Below are 14,275 nucleotides of genomic sequence, written 5' to 3'. Positions count from 1 at the left end.
AAGACCCAGCCACGACCTGTCTTCAATGCTCTGACTGAGGGAAGGAGGTTGTTGCTCAAAATCTCACAAAAAAATGGCCCCATTCATCCTCTCCTTAATACAGTGCAGTCGTCCTGTCCTCTTTGCAGAAAAGCACCCCCAAAGCATGATGTTACCACCCCCATGGGAGAACTCACCCTTCTTTATCTTCCAAACACGGCGAGTGAAGTTTAGACCAAAAGGTTCTACTTTGGTCTCATCTGACCACATGACTTTCTCCCATGCCTCCTCTGGATCATCCAGATGGTCATTGGCAAACTTCAGATGGGCCTGGACATGTGATGACTTGAGCAGGGGAACCTTCCGTGCAATGCATGATTTGAAACCATGACGGTGTAGTGTTCTACCGACAGTGACCTTTGAAACTGTGGTCCCAGCTCTCTTCATGTCATTGACCAGCTCCTTCCTTGTAGTTCTGGGCTGATTCCTCACCTTTCTTATCATCAGTGATACCCCACGAGGTGAGATCTTGCATGGAGCCCCAGTCCGAGGGAGACTCACAGTAGTCTTTAGCCTCTTCCATTTTCTAACAATTGCTCCAACAGTTGATCTATTTTCACCAAGCTGCTTGGCAATTGCCCCATAGCCCTTTCCAGCTTTGTGGAGGTCCACAATTTTGTCTCTGGTGTCTTTTGACAGCTCTTTGATCTTGCCCATGGTAGTAGTTGGCGTCTGACTGACTGTGGGGTGGACAGGTGTCTTTAAAGAGCTCAGACAGGTGCTACTAAGTTATATTAATGAGTGGAGTAGAGGTGGACTTTTTAAAGGCACATTAACAGGTCTTTGAGAGCCAGAATTCTTGCTGTTCTTAGGTGTTCAAATACTTATGTTCAGCAGTGCAAGACAAATAAATTCTTTAAAAATCATACAATGTGATTTCCTGAAGTTTTTTTTAAAAATTCTGTCTCTCAGAGTGGGATTGCACCTACAATGTGAATTGCAGACCCCTCCATGATTTCTAAGTGGGAGAACTTGCAAAATCGCAGGGTGTTCAAATACTTCTGTTCCTCACTGTAGGGTCTGGGATTAAAAATACTGTTTCAGTCTTTGCAGATGACACCAAGCCATGCAGTGGAATAACACCCTTACAGGATGTCTCCAACTTGGAAGCCAACCTCAATCCGCTGTTTAATTGGGCAACTATGTGGCAAATGAGGTTTAATGTTGATAAATGTAAGGTTCTGCACTTGGGGACTAAGAATATGCATGCATCATACATACTGGGGGGGGTACAACTGGGGGAATCAATGGTGGAGAAGGATCTGTAAATTCTGGTTGATCACAAGCTTAATAATAGCATGCAATACCAAGCTGCGGTTTCTAAAGTGAGCAAAATCCTCTCTTGTATTAAAAGAGGTATAGACTCCAGAGAGAGAGATATCATATTACCCTGGTACAAATCATTAGTAAGACCTCATCTGGAATATGCAGTTCAGTTTTGGGCACCAATTCACAAAAAGAACATTGGGGAACTGGAGAAAGTACAGAGAAGGGCAACCAAACTGATACGAGGCATGGAGGAGCTCAGCTATGAGGAAAGATTAGAGGAACTGAATTTCTCTCGAGAAGAGGAGATTAAGGGGGATATGATCACATGTAAAAATACATCAGTGGTACATATAGTGAACTCGGTGTAGAGTTATTCACCCTGAGTTTATCACAGAGGACAAGGGGGCACTCTTTATGTCTGGAGGAAAAGAGATTAATCTCTAAATACGGGAAGGTTTCTTCACAGTGAGAGCTGTGAAAATGTGGAATAGACTCCCTCAAGAGTTGATTCTGGCCAGCTCAGTGGATTGCTTTAAAAAAGTCCTGGATTCTTTCTCGGATACACAGAATATAACTGGACACTAACATTTATAGGTAAAGTTGATCCAGGGAATATCAGATTGCCTCTCGGGGGATCAAGAAGGAATTGTTTCTCCTGCAGGAGCAAATTGGATCATGCTTTGCTGGGTTTTTTTTTCCTTCCTCTGGATCAACTGTGGGTGTAGGATTATAACTTTTTTTTTTTTATGGTTGAACTGGATAGACTTTTGTCTTTTTTTAGTCAGCCAGACTGACTATGTAACTGTGAAACATTGGGGGTTATTTACTAAACTTGGAGAGTGCAAAATCTGGTGCAGCTGTGTACAGAAACCAGTCTGCTTCCAAGTTTTATTGTCAAAGCTTAAGTCTAGGTTCACACCTATGCAGGTTGCATTTGAGAAGTTTCTGCATTGCGTATTGTGTTGCATTTTGCGTTTTTGATGCGTTTTGTTTTCTTTTTAATTTTTATTTCTTTTTCTTGTTGCCAGGAAGATTTTAAACACAAAACACAACAAAAACGCAATACATGCTTTTCTGCAGCATTCCCATTGAAGTCTATAGACCTAAAAATGCAATGTTTTGCATTCAAAAAGTCCCTGACCCTTTCCAAAAAATGCATCTGGTTAAAATGTGGAGATGTGAACCTGTCCCATAGGAAATCATGTTAAATGGACTGTACTGTGTTTCTGCAAAATGCGGCAGAAAACGGTTAGGTGTGAACCTAGGGTAACTGAACAAGCTGAAGTTAGAAGCTGATTGGCTACCATGCACAGCTGCACTAGATTCTGAGTGCTCCAGTTTTAGTAAATCTCCCCCATTGATTCTGGCTTCCCCCAGAGTGTACATAATGTCATTCTTGGCCTTACCGTAGATATCACCCTGCTTTCAGCAAGCTGCCTATTGTAACATCTAATGAGATGAGCATCTAAATATGGCTGTTTGTGGTCTGGCGTGTCTCATCAAGGCAGGCTAAGCTCCTGGAAACACAACACATATAAAGCTGAGAAAGCCCAGCGCCAAGATAATATCATATTAAAAATTCTCCAATGTTCCCGTCACTGCAGCAAAATAGACCGTGGATAATACAAGACAGAGCGGCTCATGTGTTCCAACAGATCTTCCGATAGGCAGAGTATGAATTGCAGCACACAATGATTCTGGCGTTCAAAATATATTATGCAGAACAGAACATTTCACTACTTCATTTCCAGAACATGCCTGGGCTAAATTAGTGTTGGTACACACTGCTTTTTGGACAGATTAAAGCATCTGGCTAAGCTCACCTTTGGCACACCTTTCCCAATAAAGTGACCACACAGACAAGGGACCGCGATTAATTTAGAGTAAACTGATTTTATAAATATTACTTAATGTAGTTGCCAAACCTGTAGGCCATGTTCTGCTCCCCTGAAGACTGGCCGAAATACTTCCATCTTTGTTTACATTCCCACCCTGGCTAGTTTTTGGGTATTATATAAATATGGAATCATGCCATTTTGAAGCCCCAGTCTCAGCTTGTATGGGGCTATAGCAGGGGCTTCAATATGGAATGATTCTATATACACGAAGGGTACTTTTTATTACTAGTATTACTCATTTTAACAGTATTTCAGTTTCTCTATTGCCTGTAGTACCTAAAAGGGTTGGTTCGATTGGAACAGGAACGCTTTGAATAACCAAGTCAGGGATTGAATTTCCGACACCAGCGCATCAGTCCGATTGCGACAGTACCAATCACTGTTCAGCTGTCGCCATATAACCATTTCCTGCATTTTTCTGGGATTCTTCATAGGCCACAAATACAGTGTTTACATGCAGATGTAGCCTACAGAGTTTCCAATCAGAAGAAAGTATTTTCATCTCTCTGCAACTAATATTTTAACTTTTATGAGAGATGAAACATATTCCTTTGATCTATGTATATACTTTAAAGCTACCCAGACAATTCATCTGCAGCCAAACTGTCTCGAGCCATTTCCTTCCAGGTTTCCCTGAAAGTGACAAATCTTTATTTGCACTTAGGTGTCACTTCCAGTCTGAGGAAGCTGCTCTGTCTTTTTAGATGCTAATGGGTGAGCACATGTCTCTGAATACCTATGAATAAATATACGACTAAATACATCTTTAATAACAAGGAATGAAACTACATTTATGATTACATTTTGCTACAGGTCACATCTCAGCTACTCAAATCTGTACATTTATGTCACAGTTCACCTTTACAATATAACTACCTATGCAGGTAGGGTGTTTGTAGTTAAAAACCGTGCAGCTCTGACTAAAGTTAAATAAAGCCCTTGCTATAGGTGTAGGCCATTTACATACCTCCTGAAGCCTGACTGGAATATTCCCAGGCAGGGCTGGGACAAAGGGTGGGCGAGAGGGGCTGCTGCCCACTGTAGGGATGGGGAGCCTTCCTTTTGTTACAAGGCTGACAGGATTAGTGACAGCGGCAGTGTTGCAGACAGCTGAGTGACTGCACACCATGAATGGCGGGGGGGGGGGTGTGCCGGGGAATTTGGTATCTTTGCCCTGGGCACTGGAAGACCTTGTCCTGAGGCCTATTCAGTACTGCTCACCCCATGAGCTTTTTCTCTGATTCAAACCCCCCCACATGCTCTTTCTACCCCCTGATGCAGTAGCTCTGAGCTCAGCATTTTAAAGCTCACTCCTGTGATGGTGGAGGTGAGCAGTAATGACTAGGCCTCACTTAGCAACGTTCTGGGAGTGACTGGCCTATAGCCATACCAAGGGAACTATTCAACTTTAGTCAGAGCTGCACAGTTTGTTTTTAACTACAGATGTTCTTTATCTACACAGTCAGCTTTTTGGTAAAGGTGAACTAACCCTTTAACCAGCTCCCACCCACCATATAAGGTAATGATGGGAGAGCGGTGGTTCTCTCGTTCTGGGAGGACGTCATATGACGTCCTCCCACTCTAACCGCGCGTGCGCGTCGTTTGGTGGTGCGCTGTGTCCCTGGGACACAGCGGATCACTGATCAGCGGAAAGAGTCAATGACATCGGCTCTGTCACGTGATCAGCTATGTCCAATCACAGCTGATCGCATGTAAATAAGGAAATGCTGGTTATCGGCAGTCCTCTCCTCCCGCTGACAGCTCATGAGAAGAAGAGAGCTGGTAATCGGCATTCCTCAGAGGGGACATGTACACTGATCATCAGGGCACTGTTGATCAGTGCCCTGATGATCAGTTTAGCCCCATCAGTGCCACCTGGCAGTGCCCATCAATGCCACCTGTCAGTGCCCATCAATGCCACCTGCCAGTGCCCATCAGTGCCACATCAATGCCACATATCAGCGCCCTATAGCAGAGATATCGCTAAAGGGCGGCAGGGCAGTGCAAAGTCATATATATATATATATATATATATATATATATGTGATTCGCATTTCTGGGTAGGGGGCGCGCACATGTGCATGCACTGCCCTACCCGCACCGCCATTGACAGCTATGGATGTCAATCGCCAGGTTGCAGCTGGAGATTCCCCACCGCACTCGGTGATCGCCGAGTAAAACTGACAGGCGAGAGACCTGTGTGTAAACAACAAACAAAAAAATTTCAGTATATATACCGCCATTTGTAGGCACTATAACTTTCACGTAAACCAATTAATATACACATATTGGATGGCAAGTGGTTAAGCTTTTGGCAGAGTGAAATGCATTAGTGGGCAGAGATGCAGGTTTTTATGGAGAATGGTTTCTCTTTCTTTCTAAGAATATCAAGAAAAAAAATATTGCATGATGAAGTTCACTTAGTACTTGCAATGCCCTATCTATCAAGAGCTCAGTAAGGCATTGTACACAGGGCATTTTTGCAGCCACTTTTAGGGGCGTCATGTTTTTTTTTTGTACTGCTTTCAAACGGCCCTCCATGTTATCCTATGTGTCCTTGCACACATAGACTTTTAGTAGCAGTAGCGTTTACCAGCAAGAATAAAAAACCCCAGGGCCAATGCGTCCAGGAGAAAAAATGCTTAACACGCGTAAACGCACCTAAATGCGTGTTAACGCTGACGCCTTTAGCGCTTGACCGTTAATTCATTTCAATGGCCAGAATAAAATATTATTCTGGGCAATTAAATTAACGCCCAAGCTTTTGACACTTGTAAAGGCGCCTAAACGCTTGTAAACACTTAGACAGACACCAGGTGTTTAATCTGCCAAGAGGAGGAGCATTTTTAAAACGTGTTGCATGCATGAGGCCTAAGAATGTAACCCATTTTTGCAGCCAGCACAGATATTCCCAGTGCCAGCCTGACATGAAATTTCAGCTAGTGCACAGGGTAGAATGGATAAATAAAGATCACAGTGTTGATCAATTAACATCTGCAATACCGTTTGCCTGAAACCCATTGAACTGCAGTTTACAATTTCAGTTTGTATAATAACATGACATTTGTTTGACCGTTCATATAATTCTTTTGTAATAATGTATACAATCTGTAAACTTGTATAAAATGATGCATTTCAAACTAAACGATAGAATGTATATTTACTTTGAAAATTCAAGTGTCTTGGTGTCTTCTTTCCAGTACCAGTGTCCTGGTGTGGGTTTTGGAATCTGCAAAGAAATATTGCATACATGTCATATGTTTTTTAAAAAGATTGTGTGACTTTGCCCATTCACAGCACACTTCCTGAGTCAGATATTCACACCTTCCATATCCTTCTCTGCTGCTCCCCTGCTCTGCAGTCCTAACCCTGTGTAAGCTCCATCCTCCCAAGACCTTCTGCTCTCTAGATCCCGTGTCACCTCCTCCCATGCTCACCTCCAGGACTTCTCCTGAGCTCCTCCCATCCTATGGAACTCCCTACCCCAATCTGTTTGGCTGTCTCCTAATCTATCCACCTTTAGACAATTAAAACCTTTCTCTTTAAAGAAGCCTATCCTGCTAACTAGTATCTGCCTTTTATTTCCTCCATTAGCTCATCCCCCCACAGCTATTACCTTTTATATCACCCAACCCTTCCTCCTAGATTGTAAGCTCTAACGAGCAGGGCCCTCTGTATCCTCTTGTACCAAATTGTATTGAAACTATAATGTCTACCTTCATTTTGTAAAGTACTGCACAAACTATTGGAACTATACAAATCACTTGCACTATACTGGTCCTTTATTTTGAAAGTTTGGAGACCCCTGGTTTACAGACTCCTGCAACAAAAAATAATAAATGCACATTTCTTTACCTGTAAAAAAATGTGCATTTAATATTTTTTGTATAAAGGTGAAATTAACTTCAAGTTAAAACAGAGCTCCACCCAAAAGGGGAAGTTATGTTTAAGGCCTCCTCCCCTACTCCTTGTGAAATGGTACTTTTGGGAAGGGGGGGGGGGGGCAGGTACCTGATTTCCCGCTTCTGCTCCAAGTGCCTAGGTGGTCTCATTCCCCTCCCTCCCTGTGGTCTTCTGGGACACGTGAAAGGTCCCAGAAAATTGTGGGACCATTCACAATGCTCAGCACGGCTCGGGCATGCGCAGCGGGCACCCAGCTGTGAAGCCACAAGCTGTCACATCTGGGTGCCCACAGTTAAAATTTCAGTGCTGGGGACAGACAACAGAAGGTGAGCACAGCGTTGGATCCTGGGACAGGTGAGTGGCTGTTTATTAAAATTCAGGACCTACAATGTTGTAGCTGCTGATTTTTAAGTTTCACACAGGAACCTAGAGCTCCTTTTTAATGACACCCCAAATGCAAGTTGCAAATGCAGTGCACTTTCCTGCACTGGATTGCATGGTACAAAAGTACCATGCGATCCGGTCACAGTGAATTTCCAAAAGTAGTGCATGCAAAATGAATAGGTCCAAATTGCACCGCGCTGAACCGCGTGTTTAAAAGTTCAGCAATGTTCAGCGCTTCATATTATGAACCCAAGGTGGGTGGAATCGTTGCCACCCAAGGGCAGAAAGTGTATTAGGACTACATAACACCTCCCTCTCTACTCACTAAGGCTAGGTGCACACCTATGCAGTTTGCGTTGATCCGTTTCTGCAGTGCATTTTATGTTGCATATTGCATTTTTGCAGCGATTTGTGTTTTTTCTTGTTGCTAGGCAGATTAAAATTGCAAAATGCCTCAAAAAGCATAAAAAATGCACTAAATGCTTTTCTGCAGCATTTCCATTGAAGTCTATAAGTCTAGGTTCAAAAATGTGTGGGTGGTGCCGCTGCGGATCTGCACAAAAATCCGTGAAGCCGCACCACCCACACAGAAGAATGTGGACCTGCAGGTGGGTGCCATTAATTCTAATGGAATGCTGCCCGCACTGGAAATCGCAACTGTACTGGGAACCGAGGTTCCCGTGCGGGCTGCGTTTTTAGAAGAAATGCAGGGACTGCGAGTCCAAATGAATGGGCTCTCGTGCCTGCGCAAGACGTGGCCCGCAGGAACGCAGATATGTTAACCATGGGTAAAACCAGAAACACAACTTTTTGCGTTCAAAAAAGTCCTCAACCCTTTCCAAAAAATGCACCAGGCGAAAACGCAGAGATGTGAACGTGTCCCATAGGAAATCATGTTAAATGGACTGTAGTGCGTTTCTGCAAAATGTAATGGTGGTGTCTGGAAGTCCATGGAGATAGCAGGGAACAAAGCTAACTGATAAAAGTCCAGAGGCAGAGCGCACAGGGAGTGACTGGCTCACTAGATTTGTGGCTGGATACACAGCTATTTTCTTTTTGCCCATATCAAACAGATGTCATAAAATGTGTTCAGTAGGTATATGTAATAGACCAAAAAGGGAGCAAATAAGGCCCCATTCACACACCGCCTTAGCAGGAATGCAGGCTCCCACTAGCGATTTGTGAGTGCAGTTCATATGCGGAACTGCGCGTTGCTCATAGGGTAGTCCGTTTATTTGAATGAAAAGACGATGGATCAAAGCGCAGTAAAAAAACATCCCTGTGAGGAAAAATAGCGCACATGCTTGAACACCCCACTACTGCTGTGTTAGCACCAGGGGTGGACTGACCATTTGGAAACTCGGGCACTGCCCGAGGGCCCGGGGTCATTAGGGGGCCCCATGAGATGCCCCTGGCACCTTTTTCATAGGCTTTTTTGAGTTTGAGCAAAGACACAGGGGCCCCATGATCCCCTATTGCCCGGGGGCCCCATGACTTGTCAGTCCACCCCTGGTTAGCACATATAGTGAACCAATAGCTTAATAAAAGGAGCAGCGCTGTGAGAGTGGCTAGAGTTGAACCCCGCTGGGAGATGTACCTTTAATGTAATGCCAGATGGTATGAATCACAAGGAATGCAAACAATGCCTGGGCCAGGATGGACATGGTCCTGTCACTGCTGATGGACCACGTGTCTGTGGCATCCCGGAATGACGTCAGTGCGGTCTACAGAGGAAGCGGGAGGATGCAACGCTGGAACGCAAGCCAAGATGGAGGCCAAATAACCAGTAAACTTGACAAGGTGCATGCGTGCGAAACGCGTTGTCCGGTGGACTTGACAAGGCGCATGAGCGCAAAATGCGTTGTCTAGGTTATTTGGCCTCCATCACGTGGTCCATCACCAGTGACAGGAGAACCCCTTGTCTCATACAATCCATATCGGAGTGGACTGGCCATCCATCCTGGCCCAGGCATTCCTTGTGATTCCTACCAACTGGTATTACAATAAGGACGCACCTCCCAGCGAGGTTCAACTTCAGGAGCGGACAGGTCAGCGGGAGAAGAGGACTGCTCCCTTGAGAGCCAATCACCTTTGCAGAACCAGCCATATTCTTTGTGAGGAGACTCCATGGGAGCAGGCTGTATCCATTGAGTGGGGATCCCCCATGAGTGATAACACCGTCAGGGAATAAGGACCAATCGGACCTGATCTGACCAGACCTATCTGGATGACATCTAGATGACCAGAGGCTACTACTATTTATGCGCAATTGAATTGCGTATCTGGTGAGTGCGCAATCTCATTATTTATCACCAAGATCTACGATTCATATCACTGGACACCCCGAGATCATCTGGAATCTCATCAACACTTCTTCTCTCTGGACTTTTTAACGGAGTCAACACCCTTTAGCACCTTTGACCACCATCTAGTGGTCTCTGTGTTTGCACCTTGCCACTCCATATATGCATTTGTGTCATTGTTGAATTTAATAGTGCTGCACCCCTTCTTTGTATAGAGGTTCAACTCTAGCCACTCACACATCGCTGTTCCTTTTGTTAAGCCATTTATTTCAATGGTCTGTTCTATGCGCAGTTATCACTCCAAGGAAGCTCAGGGACCAGATTTTGGCCCTAAGCCTGGAGCGATTTTGCCACGGGTCTCGAGTGTTTTGTTGCGTGACAATCGCGCCAAAATCGTCATTTATTTGAGGTGCTATTCATTCTGAATGGCACCCCAAATGCAGTCCAATTGTGCCACAATTGTCATGTGACAAAGCACGTGAGGCTCGCAGCAGAGTGAATGGCACGTAAACGCACGCCTCGCATTTTGTGTTCGCATTCCAAATCACTTAACTGTGAAGGAGCCTAAGAGGGGCTTATTGTTGGAGTCTGCATACACTGTAATGTTATTACTACTGATCTCTGCACAGATACGTGGAATTAGCATGAATTTCCTCTAGAAATCAGTCAGCACTAAACACATCACTATATACAGTGAATTGCACTGATTCAGCACTTACCGGCTCCATGGCTCTTCAGAAGGATGGCCATTTGCAATCACTGCATTGTTTACAGTGAGGAGTCGGTTGCTAAGCAATCTCTAGTAGACGCCTCTGTAGGTTGTGATTGGCAGGGGGGGTGTGGCTACAACATGCAGCCTGAGATGAATGTGAGTTCATGGTGTTGGAAGAGTCAATTATTATTATTATTACTACGAGTTTATATAGCGCCAAAGGGTTTGCTCAGCGCTGTACAATAGGGGGGGACAATACATGGCACAGTACAACAAAGACAGACAGCGTACGAGGGGTAAGAGGGCCCTACTCTTACGAGCTTACAATCTAGGAGGGAGGGGGACAATCTAGGAGGGAGGGGGACATGCAGTGTATGCTCCCCATGATCACTATTGTCGTCACTCAAGCTGAATATAATCATCTCTGGAATGGCTAAGTCCATCTTTCAGAAAAAATAAAATAATAATAATAAGAAGAAGAAATGCACATATATTTGCAGGAATAAAATGTACATTTATTATTTTTCTGACTGTGATCCGTGTATGGTGGTGCAATGCCAGGCTTCTGCAAGCTCTTTCTCTATCTCTATGTCAATAACAAGGTATGGGCTTTAAAGTGACACTAAACAATATCTTTATTCTCCAAAAACAATCCATTCACATCCACTACCTAATGACCCTGTATTCTATTTCTCATTATATTGCTTCTTAATGTATTCTTTTTCTTCCTCCCTTTAATGTTCACTGTGAACTTCCAAACCTCTCCTTTTCCACTCACTTCAGTTTGTTTGGAATGAGCAACACACGTTAGTCGCAGTCATGTGAACTGCTCTACAGTATGCACACTATACATCCCATAGTCCATAGCTTATAGTCCATAGTTCATCTTGCTGGTGAGCAAGTGAAGGGGGCTACATTCCAACATATACTATATTGCCAAAAGTATTTGGACGCCTGCCTTTACACGCACATGAACTTTAATGGCATCCCAGTCTTAGTCTGTAGGGTTCAATATTGAGTTGACCCACCTTTTTGCAGCTATAGCAGCTTCAACTCTTCTGGGAAGGCCATCCACAAGGTTTAGGAGGGTGTCTATGGGAATGTTTGACCGTTCTTCCAGAAGCACATTTGTGACGTCAGGCACTGATGTCGGACGAGAAGGCCTGGCTCACAGTCTCCGCTCTAATTCATCCCAAAGGTGTTCTGTTGGGTTGAGATCAGGACTCTGTGCAGGCCAGTCAAGTTCCTCCACCCCAAACTGGCTCCTCCATGTCTTTATGGACCTTGCTTTGTGCACTGGTGCGCAGTCATATTGGAACAGGAAGGGGCCATCCCCAAACTGTTCCCACAAAGTTGGGAGCATGAAAATGTCCAAAATGTCTTGGTATGCTGACGCTTTAAGAATTCCCTTCACTGGAACTAGGGGGCCAAGCCCAACCCCTGAAAAACAACCCCACACCATAAACCACCCTCCACCAAACTTTACACTTGGCACAATGCAGTCAGGCAAGTACCGTTCTCCTGGCAACTGCCAAACCCAGACACGTCCATCAGATTGCCAGACAGAGAAGCGTGATTGGTCACTCCAGAGAACATGTCTCCACTGCTCTAGAGTCCAGTGGTGGCGAGCTTTACACCACTGCATGCGACACTTTGCATTGCACTTGGTGATGTAAGGCTTGGATGCAGCTGCTCAGCCATGGAAACCAATTCCTGGCCCTTTAACAGGTTCTAAAAGCCAAGAGGCGGGCATTCCAATCATGTGACTGCTGTGATTGGCAGTCACATGATCGGAAAGCTCTCAATTGCTAGTATGCATCAGGACCTTTCCAGCACGCTCTCAGCACAGTAAACTGTTTACCTAGACTATGAGGCCACTCAGAGTTAAAGCCCACCTGCCGAGAGGCCACATATTTGCAGCGGGTTGGCAGAAAGTGGTTAAAGGCTTCAATTATTGACATGTAGATGATTTAAACAGAACCCATCCACAGTAGGGATCTTTGTCAACACGGAAAGTCTTTGGACCAGTATAGTACCAGCAGGGAAAAATATGTCAACAATGCCTAGCTATGAGGAGGTCAGTTGCAAATGTTTTGTTTTCAGTTCCACCAGTGCAGAAATATGAGTAACAGTTGGCAATAGAATGGCAACCAAAGAAGCACTGGAGAAATGCACATTGCCAGCTGAGCACCACCACATGCCATGTGTATTCTTACTTGGTGTATTTATTCCAGATCTGTACACTAATCCAGTTTGACACTTTCTCTATGTAGGAGCGTCCTGTAATAAAGACCGGTCTGCTGGTGCTCTCTCCTTGTGCAGGGTGACTGGTCTTGTTCCGCCTATGTACAACACAATGGTGACATCACTACAGCTTTTACAAAGTAATATCTAGGTTTGCAAAGGCACTGGGTGCGCACAATGTAGCTTTACACTAATCAGCAATAACTCTATGATGACTGACAGGTTACAGTAAGTGGATAATATTGATTACCTTGTTACAATGACATCTGAAAGTCAGTGGGATATATTAAGCAGCAATTAACCTCTTGTAAGTACGCATACATGCAGCTGCTTGGCGGGTGGGCATTAGCAACGAGCGACCGCATATATGTGGTCCTGTTAAAACTACTTACAGTGCTGAGGGCGCACTCCCTGCACACTCCCAGCACAGGAGCCGGAAGGGATGGCCAGGTACATGTGCATCACTTACCTGGAGAGAAGATGGCACCAGAATGCAGTATGGGAAGAAGGCAAGCCGGTGAAGGCAGTGCAATGCTTTAGGCATCATGTTCTTATGGGTAACTTGGAGTCCTGTCATTCAGATGTTACTTGACACATACCACCTACCCAGGGGCGGACTGACCATTTGGAAACTCGGGCACTGCCCAAGGGCCCGTGGTCAGTAGGGGGCCCCATGAGATGCCCCTGGTACCTTTTTCATAGGCTTTTTTGAGGACACAGGGGCCCCATGATCCCCTATTGCCCGAGGGGCCCCATGAGTTGTCAGTCCGCCCCTGCACCTACCTAAACATTGGTGTTAATCAAACACACCCCTTCATGGAAACAGTATTCCCTGAGGGCAGTGGCCCCTTTCAGCCGGATAATGCACCCTGCCACAAATGATTCATGAATGGTTTGAGGAACACAACAACAAATTTGAGGTGTTGACTTGGCCTCCAAATTCTCCAGATATCAATCCAAATGAGCATCTGTGGAATGTGCTGGAAAAACAAGTCCAATACACAAAGGCCCCACCTTGCATACATGTGGTTGCTTGGTGGGTGGGCCTTAGCAACGAGTGGCACACATATGTGGGCCTGTTAAAACTACTTCCGGTGCTAAGGGAGCGCTCCCTGCACACTCCCAGCACAGGAGCCAGCGGGGATCGGTAAGCTCCTGATGCATACTTGCAGTCAGGAGCTTACCAATCATGTGACCACAGTGACAGCCAATCACAACGGTCACATAACCCAAAATCGAAAACAAAATAAACCAGCGCAAATGATACCTATACCAATCAAATAAATCACACTAAATACATAAATGTGAAGAAGCTGTGAGGTCCCTGAGAGCTATTTGTGGAAGTTTATGGTCTCTTTCCAATCGATGGAGGATAATAAAATACGTTTTTATCCTATTTGGAAAATGTGAGTGGTTTGATATATATTTATATGGGTTGGTGAGAGTCTGGCAATATTACACTATATGATATTTTCTCTTTGACACAACGCTGGAGCTGGTTTGAAGGTCCTGATTTAGAAAGG

At 44.8% G+C, this 14,275-nt stretch overlaps 1 protein-coding gene across 4 annotated transcripts in view; it reads right to left on the bottom strand.

The window, feature by feature from the left end:
- Nucleotides 1-10,608, bottom strand: part of PPP1R36 (protein phosphatase 1 regulatory subunit 36) — a 48,431-nt gene extending 37,823 nt beyond the window's left edge. Inside the window, exons 1-2 of one of the 4 annotated variants that reach the window (XM_089687511.1) lie at nucleotides 10,516-10,608; nucleotides 6,371-6,435 (exon numbers count right to left, since the gene is read on the bottom strand). In XM_089687511.1, the coding sequence (XP_089543637.1) occupies nucleotides 6,371-6,435; nucleotides 10,516-10,524 (74 nt within the window). In that variant the 5' untranslated portion in view covers nucleotides 10,525-10,608. The remainder of the gene's footprint in view (nucleotides 1-6,370; nucleotides 6,436-10,515) is intronic. The other 3 variants (XM_089687510.1, XM_089687509.1, XM_089687508.1) reach the window with 3 other exon arrangements.
- Nucleotides 10,609-14,275: the final 3,667 nt, after the last annotated feature.

The sequence above is a fragment of the Staurois parvus genome, unplaced genomic scaffold (assembly GCF_062004578.1).
Source record: "Staurois parvus isolate SC_StPar_1 unplaced genomic scaffold, SC_StPar_1.0 ptg000426l, whole genome shotgun sequence".
Lineage (NCBI taxonomy): Eukaryota > Metazoa > Chordata > Amphibia > Anura > Ranidae > Staurois > Staurois parvus.
This window is presented reverse-complemented; position numbering and strand designations above follow the sequence as displayed.